At 35.4% G+C, this 18,963-nt stretch overlaps 1 protein-coding gene across 3 annotated transcripts in view; it reads left to right on the top strand.

Annotated features, from left to right (window-relative positions):
• Positions 1-18,963, top strand: part of PTPRQ (protein tyrosine phosphatase receptor type Q) — a 114,045-nt gene that overhangs the window by 28,012 nt on the left and 67,070 nt on the right. For all 3 annotated transcript variants that reach the window (XM_009921855.2, XM_069773417.1, XM_069773418.1), the window contains 8 exons: positions 45-146; positions 2,559-2,679; positions 6,501-6,661; positions 8,217-8,362; positions 15,192-15,357; positions 15,826-16,116; positions 16,400-16,675; positions 17,467-17,618. In XM_009921855.2, coding sequence (XP_009920157.2) covers positions 45-146; positions 2,559-2,679; positions 6,501-6,661; positions 8,217-8,362; positions 15,192-15,357; positions 15,826-16,116; positions 16,400-16,675; positions 17,467-17,618 — 1,415 coding nt within the window. The remainder of the gene's footprint in view (positions 1-44; positions 147-2,558; positions 2,680-6,500; positions 6,662-8,216; positions 8,363-15,191; positions 15,358-15,825; positions 16,117-16,399; positions 16,676-17,466; positions 17,619-18,963) is intronic.

Below are 18,963 nucleotides of genomic sequence, written 5' to 3'. Positions count from 1 at the left end.
GCCCAGTGAATGGTTGGTTTATTGAATTTTTCTTCTTTATGTAGATTTAATGAAATATACAGAATATACTGTAGAAGTGTCTGCTAGTACCACAATGGGGGAGGGCCTTCGTAGTTCACCTCTGCATATACTGACTGATGAAGATGGTAAGTCAGAAGTTGCAATGTTATCATTGTCTGCCTGTAGTCTTAAACTGATCTTACACTTCCTGTCAGATACGTGTGGGTTTTATATACTTTTTTTGCAATTATATCTCTGTATTGATATCTGTATCTATCTACACACAAACATACTCATCTATCTGTTTGTCTCTCTTATCTGTCTCTCTGTCTGTTACTTAATATATTTACCAGTACAAGCTATGTGAAATGACATGATTGCTGTGCATGGACATTTGGTCTTACCAATATCGTATGAATTTGAAGACTCTTAATTTACTAGTATTATTTTAATCTAATACACCACATGGTAGAATTAAATATTGTGTTTGGTTCTGCAGACATGTGAGAGTTGGAGAAAGGGAAAACCACCAAAAGACAGCTTGAATGGTCCAGGGACATTTCTGGTTCGTTTGGAAATTTTTTGATTCTTCTAAAGAGATGCATGTACAGATACACGTATATAGATGTAGAATTATTAATACTATGAAAATGCTCAAAGTCCATCATCTGTAGCACTGCACTTCCAAATTGAGCAGGGGAGTGTTCTGCACTGTAGGCTGAGGGTAGAACACAGTTATTGCATCCCCTGCTAATTAGTACAGTAAGTCACAAATCAGCAGAGGAACCGCAAAATGGTATTTGTACTTTCAGTACCCAATTTAGTTGTGGGAAATCATCACTGGTCCCCTCTATAGTTTCTGGAGGGGGAATTCTGAAAAAAATTCAAAGCAGAATCTTAACTTAGGTGTTGTCACTCACATTTGGAGGAGCCTGTGTCTGTCCTTCTCCATTGCTTAGGGAGGAAGTCTCTGGGAACCTAGACTAAAGCAGCATTGACACAAACATCCCACCAGCCTCTCTCAAATTAAGTCTTTTTTCATGTTTTAGGGAGCACTGACTTGCCTAAGATCCAGGTTTTGATGATAACGGATCTTTGCAAATCTCCAAGATGTTGTTGGGCTTACATTCATACTGTCAGTAATAAACCTTTGCTCAAGAGTAATGTTGCTGGAGCACACTGGGAACAGCTAATTTGGATAAAACCATCTTTTGCATAGAGTATTTTTATTTAAAGCAATGTAGATTCTATTCTTCAGCAAAAAATATCCTCTGAATAAGAACTGTAGAATGAACTACACATGCCAAAAAGACATGATATTCACAGTATGACAGATCTTTTATTATATAGCCACTGAGGATAATATAACAAGTAAAACACTAAATACAGCTGTCACCATTTTTCGCTAGTAAATACAGACATTCACTGAATTCAGTGAACCTTTGTTCATGAAAAATTTTTTTTTTCTGAAACATACAGAGTTCTAAAACCTTTATGCCAACTTTTGAGGTAGTGAAAGAAGGAACAACAACTGAAAAACAACAATATTTATAATACACCACATGTTCTTTATTCACAGGAACACAGTGTTCCAAGGTTCAGACCAAATGTTTCATAGATTTGCTAATAGCTATGCTCATATTCTCAATTTTCATGCATGACTACAGCTATGACCTGAATTTTTAGTGCATGATGCTCTTTGGTTTAATTTGAGGAAAACAAAAGTAATTCTAATATTACTTCATAGTGAGACATATATCCGTGAATCAAGATGAAGAAAAATATTTACTTCTCAATAACATGCTAATACAAAGCAGTGTCATTTATGCATACAGGGGTATATTTTTCCTCAGCAATATTTATATGAACTATAGAATGAAATCAAACACGGTCTAGCATTTTCATTTACTTACATTGTTTCCCTACACAGTTGTGGCATGGTGTCATGTAGAGTTCATCTTAAAATGAATTTTAAGGGTCTCAGTCAATGCCTATCTTTATATTTGCCCTTGTGACATGTTAAATGTATGAATGTGGTCCTTATTTGATGGAGTTAATAGATTTTACCAATGCCTAGGATCCCATATTTTTTTCATCTCTCAATGCCGTGCTTATCCATTTTTCCACCTTTTTGTGCTTTGTATCATTCTTTACAGCACCTCTTTTTCCTCAGGAGAACTATTTTGCTATATTTTACATGTGATCATACCTATAAAGATCTTGCTTTTATTAGAAGGGGAAAAAAAAAATTACAGCAATGTACTTGGACAGTAGGTGAATCACTGTGACCTGCCCGTTGCTCTGTTTTCTCATGAAGTACTTTTTCCATTGAATCACAGAAACAGATGTTCTAACACCACCATGCAAAATCTTCTTTTATCATCTGTCAGAAAAAGGAAAAGAAGCTGCACTTTAACATTAGTTGATGGATACTGCACTGGTGTAGTACAAAGTTCACTTTCCATCACAAATAATTAAAAACCTATTTAAGGATGCTGCGTATCTCATCGATCTTAGCTGTTTAACAAGATGTTGTGTCCTGTTCTCTTATTTTATAGCTCCAAGTTCTCCTCCAGAATCCCTCTCCATAAAACAGTTGTCGGGTGTCACTGTGAAGTTGTCATGGAAACCTCCGCTGGAGCCAAACGGAATTATCCTCTATTACACAGTTTATGTCTGGTAAGATTTTCTGGAAGTAGTTCTGAGGACAAATATTAATCTGTAACCTATCAGGAATGTTAGGTTTTTCTTACACAATGTGTTGATTACACGTTTTTGGAGAATGAATATTCATCCAGCACTTAAAATACTAGCCTTTTGTATATACAAATTCAGATATAATATAGTAGCTGAAAATTGGGTTATTAAATGTTTTGTAACCATTTTCCACATTTTCCTAAAGGTTATGTTATGTTAAATGAATTGAAATTTAAATTAGAGCATGGTGACTATTTTCATTATATTCTGATTAGGCCTATTGTAAGGCAGGGCACAAGCCTATGCTAAATTGTCAAGGAGACTTAAAATAGGCTTAAGATAGAGAAATACTTCTTACTTCTGTAGAAAGTGTGTAAGAGCAATGTTAAGAGTCTTTGTATGTGCTATCAGTTATGTCTACTGTTATATTTTGTATTTATTCATAGCAAACGAGTATTTTTTAACAGATATTTTTCACTTAATGTGCTTTATTTTTTTCTATCTATCCTTTCTTTTTCCCTATTTTTTTTTCTCTGTCATCCCTCCTGGGATCTTTTTTCACCTTTAAAAAGGAGTTTTGTCACTTAAAAACTTGCAGCTTCTATCCTATTCTCTGGATAACATAGTTTGGTCTAGTGATGTGGCATCTCTTCAAAGATCTATGTGTAACTTCTGCTGGTAGTGAAAAGATTTTGTTATTGATTGCTTTTAATATATTGCATTTATGCTGTACCATTTTATTGCCACTACTAAGGTGCAGGAAGCAAATGCTAACATGCACCTTATGAGATGTGAACCAGATGTGCAAATCAGCAGTCATTACAAACACGCTACCATTGAGCTTACATTTATTATTTTAATGTTACTTGACAGTTTTGGGGTAGGGTTTGGCCTCAGATCCTATTGAATTTTTTTTAAATTATAGCATCTAGTTAAGTTGTTAATAAAGTGAACAGGAGTGGGCTCTTCTTTCCAGAAAAGTTAAATTTGGCTTGTCTTGTTACTTCTACTGTATTGGCAAGGTCTGGTGCTCTTTAACCACAAAAAACCATTAAATTAAAGACTATCCTCTAGCTAGGAAACAGTTACTTCACGATAAGGATTATGGTTTTGACACAGGCTGTGTTCAAAGACTTGAGATTATACAACCTTATATTATAATTATACATCCTTATATTGCCTTAAAGCTTACTGCTTTTTGTTATTATGACAAATGAGTAAGAATTATTTTTTTAAAACTGCTAATTGATCCATCTTTCTAAATATTTGAATTAAGCAACCACATAACTTTTTGCACTAAGCCTTGTCCTTTTTCCTTCTATATTCTCCTTGCTCTGTCTTATCTGTCCTTACTGTGCCATATCTAAAATTAGAGAGGCATTAGGTATCATCTTGAGGCAAGGACATTGGAGAAAAACTCCCATTGCCTTCAAAGGGGACACAACTTCACTCCTTCCTTGGAGGGTTTTTTTGGGGGGGGGGGGGGCGGGGAAGGAGGGGAATTTTAAGTATTTAAGAGAATTCTCTATACAATTTCATAAAATGCATTGCAGTGTGAGATTTTACAAGGCAAACTGCCGTGCCATAGTTGCTGCTTTTGGGAGGTATTCAATATATTTTGGGGGAGATAGTTAATCCCAGAGCCTCTCAATAAAGCAGAAAGAAGGTTAATACAGATGTTAAATAAATGTTCTTTCCCTTAAATATATTGCAACAGTTACAGAGAATTTGGTAACCTTTCTTTAATGGATTGGGAACAAGAATCCACAACTACTAGAATAGAAAGGGTAGTATCTGTAATGTTTTTTTTGTTATTATCTTTCATGGAATTTGTCTCAGGACAGGGTGGTTTTGGGTGCTAGCAGGTAGCAAAGCAACTTTCTGCGTGCCTTGAGTCTACAAACTCATATTCCTTGAGTCTGCAATTCTAGAGTATCAAAGGCATGTTAACAAAGTTGCTGAACTTGTATATAGCTCTTGTCTTTTGGCATTATCCTGTTCAGCAAATTTTTGTGAGATAATTACTGATTAGATCTACTTTGAGGTACCAATTTTTCAGAAAATATGGTACTTGTCTTAGTCAAGTGAAAGTATGCAATTTCTTAGAACCTCTTTTGTCTGGGTTTCTGAAAGATATCATTCAAAACTTAATATTATTGTTCATCATTAAAATTCCTTGGCTTAACTCATTCTGCTAGGTACTTTCTTTCTCAATGTCTGTGAAGACTGCGCTCACTTTGATCAGTGTTTCCTTATTGTTTGGATTGCAATCTCAGTTGTTTCTAAATAGAAAATCAACTTTTCTTGAAACACCATAAGCTTTTACTCTTCTGTCTAACTATGCCTGATTGTGGAAACATTTTTTGGCAAATAAGATGTTATAAGAATGCAATTACTCAGAGTAGAAGTGTTTGCAGCACTAAGCTGTGGATTTTCTTCTTATTTAAATTATAACCAGCTACGTTTTTCCATACTAAGAATATATTGGGCAAAGATCCAAGAACAGATATCTTTTCTTTGTGTAGAATTTGATAACTGCAGCTGCAACCTTTTGTATCTTTTTACTGACTATTCAAGATGTCAGAAATTTGGAAAAAATGTAAATGTTGTTAACTTTCTCTGTTACCAAGAGCATTTCCCATGTCAAGAGACATTCCACTCAAAATCTGAAAGGGATAGGGAGAATTTAGTTTTTTTCATTCTCATACATTTTCTCCTTCTAATTGTTTGTTAATGTAACTTTATTTCAGGAGTATCAGATGGTGATATTTGCTAATGGGACATTCATTCATTTATCAAAGGATGAAAATCAGTCCATCTAATAATTTTGAATCATCCTTTCCCTTTTTTTTTTTTTTTTTTTTTTTTTTTTTTTTTTTTTTTTTTTTAGAATTAGAACTCATTGTCTTGTTTGTGAAGAGGTCTACAGTGACTCCTGGAGCAAGATACTCAGTTTTACTTGTCAAATTATCATCCCTATATGAAATCCCATTAAAGACACAGGGCACCCACATATACAGAAATCTTTGCAGGAATGGAACGTTAGCTAGCTTTTTTCACTGCTGTTTTCTTTCATCAAAGATTAAATTAATTTAATGAGGAATAGCAGACTTTTTGAATTCAAGTTATTTCTGTATCTTATTTTACTTTCTGATAATCATTTCATACCTATGCTAATACCAGCGTTTTATTAATGTTACATCTTACAGTCTTTCTAGGCGGGTTTTGACCTGACTAGAGTTCCATTCTGATCCCCTGCTACATTCCACCAGAATTAACTCAGCACCAGCTAATTCCTGTTCCATATCATCTTCTATTATTCCATTTATAACTTCAGCCTTCTGACCAATTTCACAGAGTCACAGTAGGGCATGCTCCCTGCTATAATCTTTTTATATTTCGCTATTCCTGTCCAGGGAGACAGTTTAGTTATGCCCTACTGTGTCCTTCCCAAGGGTACCACATAACCATTTGATAGCAGTTACTAGATGGACATGCTCCTCTTTGATATTCCATATAATTGTTGTCTTTGCTGATGTAATTTACAAATATATTTCTGTGGGGTTTTTGTTGTTTTGTTTTGTTTTGTTTTTTAAAAGCAAAATTAAGAGCCCTATTTTGATGCAGCAGTACAAAAGTGAGCTTTTCAAAATAAAAGACAAAAGTTATCCCAGTCTTTTTTTAAAGCCTAAAATATTTGTATTTACCACAATACTGCATTTTTCAATTTTATATTGTATGTCACAGTTGTATATATACAGAAATGGTGTGTATATATAATTAATAAAATACTTTTTCTTTAGGAATAAAATGTCAAAAAGGAGTGTTAATGTAACAGAAACATCACTGCAGTTCACAGACCTGGAAAAAAACTCTGAGTATAGTGCTTACCTAACAGCAAGTACAAGATTTGGAGATGGCAACATAAAAAGTGATACTATAACATTCAGAACTTCAGAAGGAGGTAAGCTTATATATAGTGTGAATTTTTAATTTCATTCACCCTTAAACTTCTGTCAGTCTTTTTGAAGTTAATAAAGGTACTGAAGTAGAAGTGGCATTTGACTGGTCAAGAAAAGACATTTTACCTGTCTATTTGTATGTGTGTCTGTCTGTGTGTGTACATGTATCTATGGCTCTGTAAAATTATGATGGGTATTTCTGTTAATTTATGGAACAAAACTTTGCATTTCCCTTCAAGACAGGTAAGATTAAAATAATTTAATTTTAAATTTTGAAAAAAAATCAAATTCATTTTAGAATATACTTTAATAGCTCTTTGCTTTATCTTGCTGTGACACAACTTCCGCTAGGGAAAATACCCTTTAGAGTCTCTCTCGCAAGTCTGAAATGGTTTTAATATGAAAATAAAATCTGTAAGTGTACACTGATTTGTTTATTCTATTTTAATGATTTTATACTTCCAATATGATAGATGACTTTTATAAATGATCATACTATATATGGTGCTTTGAAAGTCATTCAGTTGAATTATCGTTTCTGTTTTTCCAATGAATTATATTGCTACGATCTTTTCCAAAATGTATAGTATGCAGGCATATTTCAGAATCATCCTGCATAGATAAACTGACTTCCCAACACACAATCACTGGCAGGATTAGCATCTGTCCAAGCCATCCCTCAAAAGACTGTCTAAATCATCAGGTTGTAGGTATTCCCAGTCTTTGCTATTGAAGCTGTTACGGAAACATGAACTGACTTTTTAGGGCAGGATTTTTAGGAACTGATCCTGGAGTTCCCCCTTCAATTAATATTTTAGTATTTTATACAAACTAGAACAGCCCAAAGCAACAGAGATAAGATAACTTATAGTGTTCAGTACTCTACTGCATGTTGTGTAGAGCACTTTCTTGGATGGCGAGAAATACGGATTTAAATTCTCTTAAGCTGACTTAAGGAACCAACTTTGAATCTCCTACATCACTGCTGCTATTCTTTACAGGATAGGAGGAGAGGCTAATTGAAGAAGACTTACAGAGTCTTTCCTGCACGTCTAATAGGCTGAGGAAAGATGAAAAAACAGAGACGATCTTACTGTCCAAGCTTCAGTATCTGGTTTACCTACCTGAGTTGGAAGCCTAAATTCTCATTATAATGAGCAAAGAGAGAACAAGGCTTTTAATTTAGGTTTTCTGAAACAAATCCTTTTTTTTACTATTAACTGTATAAGGAGCGTAGAGGCCTAACTCAGTCAACTTCCATGTCTGCAAATTAGACTTTCCATGTGCCCAAAGCACTAAGTACAGGACAAATTCTGTAAGCAAAAAGTATCTGTTTACAGATGCAGCTAAATACAAACGTGTCTGAAAAAATAGCATTTTAAAAATTTATTTACATCTACTATTTTATTTCATCATTTCCCAAAGCAGTTTTTATACCATAATCAGAAATACATTTAATTTGACATAGGATGTTGTTAAATCTATAGTGCATGTTTCTGGGGCACCAAAATGTACAAAACCTTGCGTTAGGTATGCTAAAACTTAACATTTTTCCAGCACCAAGTGATCCACCGAAAGATGTTGTGTACAGAAACCTTACTTCCACATCAATAATGCTATTCTGGTCTCCTCCTCAAAAGCCTAATGGAAATATACTGTACTACACAGTTTATTTCAAAAATAATTCAGGAATATTCATACAGGTAAGCTTATTTTTCTATTCTTCTTTTGTAGAATTCAATAAAGTGTTCTAATAATTCATTAAAGATTAAATCAAAATTATAGTTATCGATATATTTTTTCATATTTCCTTTATCACAAGGCAGTTTTTTAACTTATAAAGACAGATGCACATCTTGTAATCATATGTATTATGTTGTGCATCTCATTGGATATTCATATCATTAAGCATTTAAAGCAAATAGGTTTTGCGTAATATTCCATATTGCAAAGTTTATATGTATGTATGTATATACACACACATACATCTAATACACAACATATATAGATAGACACATGACCAGTTACGTTCATTGCACATCCTTAAAACTCTTTATTTTAGTCTAATCTATCAATTTGAATAAATTTCTGTAACAGTTTTGGGTTTACTTTTTAATGCATGTTTGTACAGTCCTGAAAATAAGATGATAATGTCAAAGTAGTGAATACATTATTATTTCATATTTTTGTTACTCTCAAAAGGAAATTACTGTTTAGTATATTGAAACAAAGATATTGAGATTCCTAAGTTGAAGCATAAAAGATAAATAAACTGTTATTTATAATTTTTTGGTGATCTGCACATTTCCATGTAGGTTTTTTTGTTGCTACATTCATCCTTATTTATGCACCATATTTATTAATTGTATATGTAGTTTTTCTGTTGTCCTTTCTAAGACTATATTACGATACAGAAATATAATAAGAAATAAGCTGTCTTGACGGGTTTTTGGTCACAAGCTTTACACATGTGGAAGAAAAGAAAGAAATATAAATTCATGAAGAAACTTATGCATGAAAAATTACCTCTACTGCATAACTTTAGGCTCAAGATATGTCTAGTGTGAGGTATGCATGTGTTTGAGGATAACTAGAAAAAAATATTCACAAATTTTACAAATACCTGTGACTGAATAATTGCTGACATACTTCAGTGTACTCTGACTTCTGTGAAGCTGTGTGGTTGCCAGGCTCTGTCTGCATAGTTTCAGGTGCAAGCAGGACCGTGCCATGAATTCACATTCTGATGAGATTAAAATCAGGGCTACATTTCAGAGCTTCAGACCGTGCTTGCACACACCGCTATACCAACAGCATTTTTCTTAGCCTGACAAATCCCTGGAGATACCTTTACACCAGTGCATTACCTGAACTAGCCCATCCTATGAAGAGTGTCTACATTTATCTGATCTTGGACAGCTCAAGCGATTTTAGAGGAGGACTACGGACTTGAGCTATTCCTGCCTTTGGGGAGGTGGAACTTTGAGGTGAATGAGTAAGGTGAAACTGATACACTGAGAGCTAAAATCCCTCTGGATGTGCCCAGGATTCTGGAAATGAAGGAGCAAGATAGGGAAGATGGAGCACAGTAGCATTGGCCCAGCAAGGTGAGGGTCCAGTTTCATTATCGTGTGATGTGCTTGGGCAAGGAAAGGATGGTGGCATGGGTGGAAGTTACCGCTGCTTTGGCATATTATGTGGTGGATGACAGAAAAGTGCTGACAGTAGCTCCACTTCTAGGTGTGGAAACTACCATTTTTGCCCTTTCAGCTCTGGTTTTTAACCCATCCCTCTGCCATCAGAAGATAGGTTTCAGCTGCTGTTGCATCTGTCTCTTACTGGCCATGGGAGATCACCATTAATCTCTCAAATCATGATCCAGTCCTAAGCTGTCTGCTCCCCTTAACTCCCTCTGCTCTTCACATGCCTTTCTGTTCACTATTTGGCATGGCAACTACTGTATCTACATTGCACTCCTTTTCTGTACCTTGGCATTCCTGTGGGTGCAGGACAGATTTCAAACAGGAGAAGAAACCAACTCTCCCCTGCTCGTTTCTGTCAGATATTTTATATTACTCTTTTTACAACAGAGAAATGCATGTGTGAACGCCAGCCTGATACATGTATATATATAGGGTATATACATGACAAATACAGACAGTTGTAAGCTGTACGAGTGTGTGCACACATAAGGTTTACAACTGTCTCTAACTTAGAAGTATAACCATGTAGTTGCAGGGTCTGTTGGTAAGTTTTGTATTGCACACATTTGGAAAGAAATAATCCTTAGTTGGAATACTCTGCATCTAGGTCACCATTCTGCTTATGTTTATCTGAACCATATTTTCAGTTTGGGAAATGATGCAGGAAAATTAAAAAAGTAGATGATCTGTTCACATTTCTAGGAACCTCATCTTCTCAGACACACTGCTGTAGGCAGTCATTCTCTGCCAGTCTTTCATCTGTTCCGTTGTCAGGACATAATAACAGAGGTCCAAGTCTTAAAGCATATCTTCTAGATGCCTGAAAAAACATCCTGGCTGAAGAACATCAAGCAAATTAACATCTTCCAATGCTGTCATAATCTGAAATAGAAACAAAAGTCATACTAAAACTAGTGTTATTCTGTTGTCTCAAGTTTTCACTTCTCACACATTCTCAAATTCCTCAGGCATATTAAAACCTAATTAATATAAAACACTGATTATTAATATGTTAAAAACAGGGAATTACTGCAGAGAAAAGCATTTTGTTTAGGGGGAAAAAAAACCAAAGGACCTGTGGTAAAGGATGCAGTTTGCTCCGTGACATGATGCAGAAACTTGCAGGAAAAATATTTTCCTTTAAAAAGAAAAAAAGTTACATACCTTCATAGGGCAGAAAAATAATGTATAGTTTCTTTGCTTTACAGGTCTACATGAAAAATCACACTGCGGCTGTCCAGTCAGAAGGCCCGGGATGCTCAGACCTAGGATTCAGAGCCAGAGAAGCAGAAGGAAAAATTTAGTGATGGAGATTAGATTTGAGGATTTTGGTAGATGAGTGGGCTGTTTCTATGGGGATGCTGACGAGTTGTAAAAGAAAGTGTCAGAGAGGGAGGAATGACTGGTAGCCAAATAGAAGAAACTATCACTTGCACTAGGCTAGGTTCAAGTTCAGCTTTATCTTTCAACTTCTGCTGCCACAGGTCTAGGGAAAATGCTGCTTTTTGGTTTATGTTCACTACTCTGCCCCAGTGCCATAAAGATATGGCACATATTCTGACAAAGGGCACTTCCTACACAGATGTCGTGGCAGTGTACCTCTTGTTCACATCACTTCTCTGTGACACTGCTGGATTCCTACAGTTCAAGCTTTCACTGTTTGCAATAGCAGCTTTGCAAATTTTGCTCCACGGTGCCTTGCATGGTGCTTGAAGCAATCATACTGCCCACGTTCTCATTTTATCGAGCAAAGAAGACAAAGAATTTATAGAAGTAATTGTCTCATTGCTAAATACTGATCTATAAGAGGTATCATTTACTTGAATAAACTCTTTCATTCAATCTCTCTATACTTGTGTTTTGATTAGCAAGAAAGTGGAAAAGGTGCTAATTACAAATATAATTTTATGTTTGGAGAAAGTTCTCCAGCATAGCAATTTCAGTACAGGTGACAACTGTCCTGCTCTGCCAAACCAGACAGGCGAACCAGGAGCTAAGTAGAGAAAAAAAGCCCACCGCCCTTCTACAGACTGAACATTAGGCCCCAAATCATCCAACGCCTGTACTTCAAGCCAACCTAAGTGCACGTGACTGGACACAGTTCAGAGTGAAATTCGGCTCGGTCTGCCCTCAGGATGCAGACAAGGGATGCAAGCAATGTGCTATCTTAATTTAACAACCAAACATTTTCTTTCACCAGTTTGACCAAAATAGGGATAAAAGGGGAACTTCCCTAAAATACAATGCAAATTTTTTAAAAGATGACCTCAGATTGGTACAGCACACAAAAAGGAAATATCTTCACTTGGGTGGGTACTGGAACATTACACTCCTTGGGGAATGGCCCTCACAGGGTCACCGCTCTCACCTGATTGCCAGAGTCAAGTATGGGATACTCTAACTCAAAACAACATTGCAATACAATGAACCTAAAGAAGGAAACTGAACAGGGGGAAAATGTTAACAGTGAAGAACAGCAGCACTGTGTTGTCTGTATACAACTAATTACAGCTTTATGCCACTGGAAATTTCTGCCGCTTCCTGAGGTGTAGAAGATACTACTTTCTGCTGATGCTTTCATGGCCTGTGTGTATTGCTTACATGTAGCTGCTTTTAATAATCTGATACTTTGCTATGTCAAAACTTCTTTCATGTATGGATGAAGAAAGGGACAGAAGGAAGAATTTCTTCAGCTGTAGCCAAAGATCCTAAGCTGTTTGCTTTCATCTGCAGCCACAGTTAATTGTAAAACTTCCTATAGTGTTTTATCCCCAGGGTACAATTAGTACAAGTTTCATCTTTTCTCATTTTGTACCCACACAGTTCTTCCTGCTCACCCTTACTCTTAATTATGTGTTCATTCTTTTCTAATATTTTGTCTTATCAGAAGTTTAAGGTAATCCCCAGTCCTTGGACTCCTCATAGTAAGGGGACTACCTCTTAAAACAGTTTTTGTTGAACCACCAAAAAGCCTGTTATAGTGTTCACATTGGTTCACTGAGTCGTTAACTGCCAGACAGCTGACTAAATTGTAAAGGTATGCTTTTTAAACTAAGAGCTGGGGTTTCAGCTGTTCATACCAGTAAACTCCCATTAAATCTAGAGTCAAAACTTGGTGTGGTACCTTTGACATTTTTACCTTGAAAACTCAGAGAATTATTTAAGGTGTTTTTTTAATCTTATTATTAGATATTATTATTATCAATTACTAATTATTAATAATTACAATAACTAATAATAATAACAATGGGAGGGTAGTAAAATTATGCTTCTGGGTCAGAAGGTATTTTCTGTGATACTGTGCTGGAGCATCAGAAAGTTTAATTAAATACCTTAGAATTCAATCCTCTCTTTCCTGTATTTTACCCTACCCAAGTGTAAAGTAAAGCTCTTCCCAGCCTTTTTCACTTAGGTGAAGATAGTGTGAGCTTCCATCTATGTTTAGAAGAAAGTCATATATTAAGGTGGAATTTCTTAGTATTTTAACTGATGTTGACTTAACCTAATCTTTCAGACAAACCTAACAGTGTGCTTTAAGTCTGTTAATAGGAGTGGATATAGAAATTTATACTGCCAATTTGTGCAGCTTCTGTTCTGCATTCAAAACAAAGGCTTACATTTTCATTGCCAAACAAACTGTTTACTTATTTATGTTACATGAGCAGTAGTGACTATGGGCAAAATTAGGTCTTCAGATATTGGTATAAAAATCTCAGGGAAATGAATGAAAGCGTCACCTATTGTCTTCTGCAGAAACAGAATAATTTTGCCTGTACAAAAAAATTGGTGAAGTGTTATGTTAGATATATAAATTGATATGTATTGGTGACAGACATCAAGATTGCATGCTGAACTATCAGTTTGCACAGTAGTGACTCAGCTGTTTGGTAGAGTGTATCACAGTGACTTCTTCAGTAGGAATTTTCCTCAAGAGAAATATAACCCATTTTTTACTATGTGGTTTTAGTATGTCTGTGTTGATATGTGGTATTTCCGAATATAAATATGCAACCATTACAGCCACCTTCCTCCTGTTTTAGTAAGTCTGCTATCATAGCCTCTCTTTTTTAGGAAAGCATTTAATTTAAAGCTAGCTTTGATTTTAAGGAGGTGGAGGGTGTGAATAAGATGTAACACTGAAAATAGTAGGCAGGCCAAATAACTGGAATATGTACTAGGTAATGCATCAAGGGGGTGGGCAAAATCTAGCTCACCATGAAAACGTTGCTATGCAGAAAAATTAGGAGGACTTTGGTTTTGAGAAGTCTGCTCAATGGGGCAACGTGGCTGCCAGAGAGGAATGTTACTGACTCTTCGAATCAGGAGCAAAGCTTTGACTTCCTACCCAATGCTGGAGCTGAATATGCTTATGGGGTATATAACCTCTCAACAGTTTTCAAATAGTGAACCAAACCGCTTTGGATCATCTCAGTCAAGTTCCTGTAAAGCAGTGGGTGATTTGACACATTCAGTTATGTAGTAGAGCTGACCTTACATAAATAATCTGATTTATATTTTTTCTTTTCAGTTTCCAAAATGGTTTATTCCAAACAGGAACAGCCTCCTCAGAGTGGCTGATCTAGAGCACTAACCTATTGCTAAAATCACAGTTTTAGTGGATTTTTTTATATGGTTCAAAAGAAAGTGGGTTCTGGTGGAGTTCTTTTGTTAGCAAGTAACTGCACAAAGAAAAGAAATTCTGTCTGTTCCTTCCATTTAACACAATCCACTGAGCACAGACAATCGCATTAGAAATAATGGCATATTTTTAATGGAAAGGACAACTAACAAAAGGAACAGTTTATCAAGTCTTGTGGTGAGATCTCTGCCACTGGAAGTTTTAAATTCAAAGTCAGTCAATATTCTGTAAGATCTACTCCATAATAATAGAATAAAGTGAGAGAAGTCCTTTGATTTGCTTCATGCAGATCAAGCAAGACAGTCACATGTGTGATCATGTAATCTATGAGCAATTAGCAGATGATACTTTTTTTGTTGTTTTCTTGATGCAATATGGATGAACACATTACAACGTTATAACGTGTTTTAAAAAAAGGTGATCTGGCATTGAACAACTACAGACTACAAGAGTTGTCAATTGTATACTCTGTATATATATACCAGGAGTAACAATAGACGTCAAATAATAAATTACTTGAGTATTTCAGTAAAAATCAGGACTCATTAGGAGTCAAAGTGTAGGTTTACGTCTCCTGAACATTATGGTGAATCACAGCTGTTGATGGTGGTAATGGCTACATGGGAAGCTAGAAAGAGGAATCAATGAATAAATAACATTTTTAACAGCAACACTTTTTTTGTCCTTTAGAATTTCACAAGTTATGGTAACGACAGTGATGTCAGTATGTCTCAGTCTGCAGTTCTGGATGACTTGGCAAAATACAGCCATTACACTCTATGGTTAACTGCAAGCACAGCCTTTGGAGATGGAAACAAAACCAGTGAAATAATAGATGTGTATACAGATCAGGATAGTAAGTTAATAACTTTTTTAATGCTCAGTGTATATCAGTGCTTTCATTTATTAAATATTCTCTAACTTTAAAATTATGATGGCAAAGTTAAAAAAAATCCAGTAAGTACTGTTTTCAATACTGCAGTATTTTTCTTTGCAAGGAAGACATTTTGATCTGATTCTTTGCTTTATAATAATAAGAACATAGTTCACAAGCCGCTTCTTTGGATATGAGCAATAAAAATATTGTCTTAAACCACCATTAAGACTCTTTTGTTAAACAAATTTAACATAGATGATTATTCATATATACCTTCAAAACATTTTGCTTTCAATAGTGAAACATAAATAATTTGTAAAAGTTGTACCAAATATTACAAGTGAGATTTACAGACTAATCATACTTTGAGCATTTATTTCTGTTTTGGTTTTGGATGCTTTATTACTGTAATCCATGCATTTGTTTTTTGCTTATTGTCTTTCGTAGTCCCAGATGGTTTTGTTGAAAATCTGGTCTATCAAAACATTTCCTCATCTTCTGTAAATGTAAGCTGGCTTCCACCATCCCAGCCAAATGGCTTAGTCTTCTTTCATGTTTCTCTAAGTTTATTGCAACTGGGAACACATAAGATACTGTCTTTCCTTACTTACAACACAAGCATAGTTTTTGACAATCTGGAGAAGTATACTGATTACATTCTGAAAATCACACCAGCCACTGATAAAGGATCTTCTGAACTGCATGCTCTAAGTCTGCATATAAGAACTGATGAAGATGGTAAGATAAGTATATTTTATTCATTCCTAAGGAAATGTAGAAAAAACCCAAATAGCTTTCTAAAAGAAAAAAAGATTATTGTGTTTATTTTTCCCATGTTACTTAAAGCTTTTTTTGTTATACAATGACACAAAGAACTGCTACACATTTCTGTGTTGAGACTATGAAATAGAATTTTCCCCTCAGAGCACGACTTTAACTGATAGCTAAAAGACATTTTTCATTGTAACTCATATTTTTCTGAGGTTATCCTTGTTTTTCTTTTTCTTATTTCTTCATTTAGTTCCAGAATCAGCACCTATAATCAAAACATTTTCAAATCTCTCAACTACCTCAGTTATGCTTTCATGGGACCCTCCTGTTAAGCCAAGCGGTATTATAATAAGTTATGATTTAAATTTATTTGGGCCAGAAAGGAATAACTCATTCTCTACTACCAATAATTTTATCATCTTGGAAGACCTTCTACCATTCACATTATACAGCATTTATGCAGCTGCAAGAACAATAAAAGGACCTGGTCCATCTGCCGTGCTTCAGTTCTACACAGATGAGTCAGGTGAGCAAATCCAATCGTAACCAACTTTGAAATATTGGCCCTATGTTACTGCATCCATCTGAACATCAGACCTGGAGAGAGTTGAGATGAAGGATTCATTTTCCGTTGGTCTGTGTGTGAAGAGCTTTCAGAAGAAGGAAACACTACAAGAGAAGTCTTTTCTGCATTCTCCTCACGCCACTATGTGCAAGAGGAGGTCACATTCTGCATAGGATTAGAGAAATAGCTCCAAGGAGAAATGTCTTTTGCCTTTGGAATGTGTTACAGTTTGCCAAGTGTCAGGGATTTTGAAGCAAACAACAATACCTTTCTCTTCATGTCCCCACATAATTGAAAAATGATAAAATATGGAAATATTTCTGACACGTTCACACAGGTCTTCTTTACAGGGACCTCCTCTCACCTGCATGGCAAATGACATATCTTATAAATATATATTGAGTTGCACTCAATATATGTTGTAGGAAGTGAAGTATGTCACATTCCAGTAATATATGTAATATGACTTTTGTTAAATGCCTTAGTTCTGACAATGGGGATGTTTAAGTGATGAATATAGATTTGTTAGATCTCTAAGAAGATCCCTTGCTGACTAAACATGTATTTCAGATTAATGGAATTTATTTCATGCCAAAGAGAAAGAAAAAGATTAAAATAGCAATGAAGTACTGTTTTGTTGAGTTCAGATACAAATGGTAGCAAAAGTACATATGTTCTCCTGCTTCTCCAAAGTGTTTGGTTTTGCCTGGATTATTTGTAATTTGAAACTCAATAGCATTTCTCTTTTGCAGTGCCACTAGCTCCACCCCAGAATTTGACCATTACCAACTACACTGCAGATTCTGTGTGGCTAAAATGGGATCCAAGTCCCCAGCCAAATGGTGTTATTATGAAATATAATTTTAAGATTTATCAAAACAACACCGAAAAACTATTTTATCAGGTATGTTTATAATTATAAATTATAAAATATCAAGTATCATTGTAATTAAAATGTTATAATAAAGTATATAAATCATATAACAGTGTTTAATTTTTTAAAATACTTTTTTCATGCTTTAGGAACAAAATATATGACAAATATTTCAAACGTCTGTTATGCTCCTAGAATTACGAAGCTCCTTTAAATTCCTATTAAGACAGTTTACTTACCCTTCTACCACACCTTAATTCAATTTTTAAAATTAGATAGAAAAAAATTGTTAGATTTTAATTTGCTTTGAGCTTCTAATATTTCATTAATGATGAGTTTTATTAATCTTTAGTTCATATTTACGTGTAAGTTTGATGTTAGTAAATGCCAGAAGTTACTTGTTTTACCTTGTGGCTACCTTTGTTTATCTATTTAGTATCTGCACGCTTTCAAGATTCAGAAAGAATGACAGAAACTCCTAGTCATCTTGAAAAATGGTTAAAAACTGTTTAGAGGTTTGCATCTTTTTATTTTTGCAAAATAAGAATAACTGAATAAATCTTAAGTGAAATAGAAGCTATAAAATTATATATAAAAATTGATCAAGGCATTTATATCTGCTTAAATCTGGTTGCTTGGATGGCATCAAGAAGCGTGCCATGAACTGTAAAGGCAGCAAGCTGAGGCCAGGATTGCATCTCAGGCTTAGAAACTATATAGTGAGTTCTGTTCACCCGAGACACTTGTAAAAGCGGCAGGGAAAAGACTTTGCTGCAGTGAGACATGAGTTTAAGACATGCAGCGTAAGGTATGCGTGGCACTGTGAGGAGTTTCATTACTCCAGCTCCCTCAGCAATACAGTTCTTATTGCAGAGACTTGGCATGCAAGGAAACTGCTTGTGCTGTTGTTAAGCACGCGCATTGTGGAAATCAGTCCCCTGCTACGCTGCCCCTTATGCAGTCTGCTGTTGTTCCCCACTGTGGAATGAAGTGCTGGCATCACCCCGGTTTCTTCCATAGTCCTTGCAAGAGGGGGAGCACAATGCACATGCAGAAGAGGAACAGTGGTTTCTACAGCCAGCTGCCTTTGGAAACACATTTTTTGGGTGCTCATGGAGACCACCAAGGATTATTCTCCACTGTCCATCTGCGGCAGACTCAAACCCAATTAGAATACAGACACTGGCTGGAGCACTTGAATGCGTCTGCCATGCCTTATGTTTCTTCATGTTTTGTAATGTTATATGGGCAAGAAATCAGATTTAGACTGTGGCAGCAAGACAGGCAGAGCAATTTATATAGAAATACTGTAGTTAGGCACCATAATTCTCTGATAACTTGGATCCCACAAGATGTTCACCAGGTTTTCTTGCTG

Source organism: Haliaeetus albicilla, chromosome 28 (genome assembly GCF_947461875.1).
Source record: "Haliaeetus albicilla chromosome 28, bHalAlb1.1, whole genome shotgun sequence".
In the NCBI taxonomy this organism is placed as follows: domain Eukaryota; kingdom Metazoa; phylum Chordata; class Aves; order Accipitriformes; family Accipitridae; genus Haliaeetus; species Haliaeetus albicilla.
Note: the sequence above shows the minus strand (reverse complement) of the source record. Positions and strands in the feature narration are given on the sequence as shown.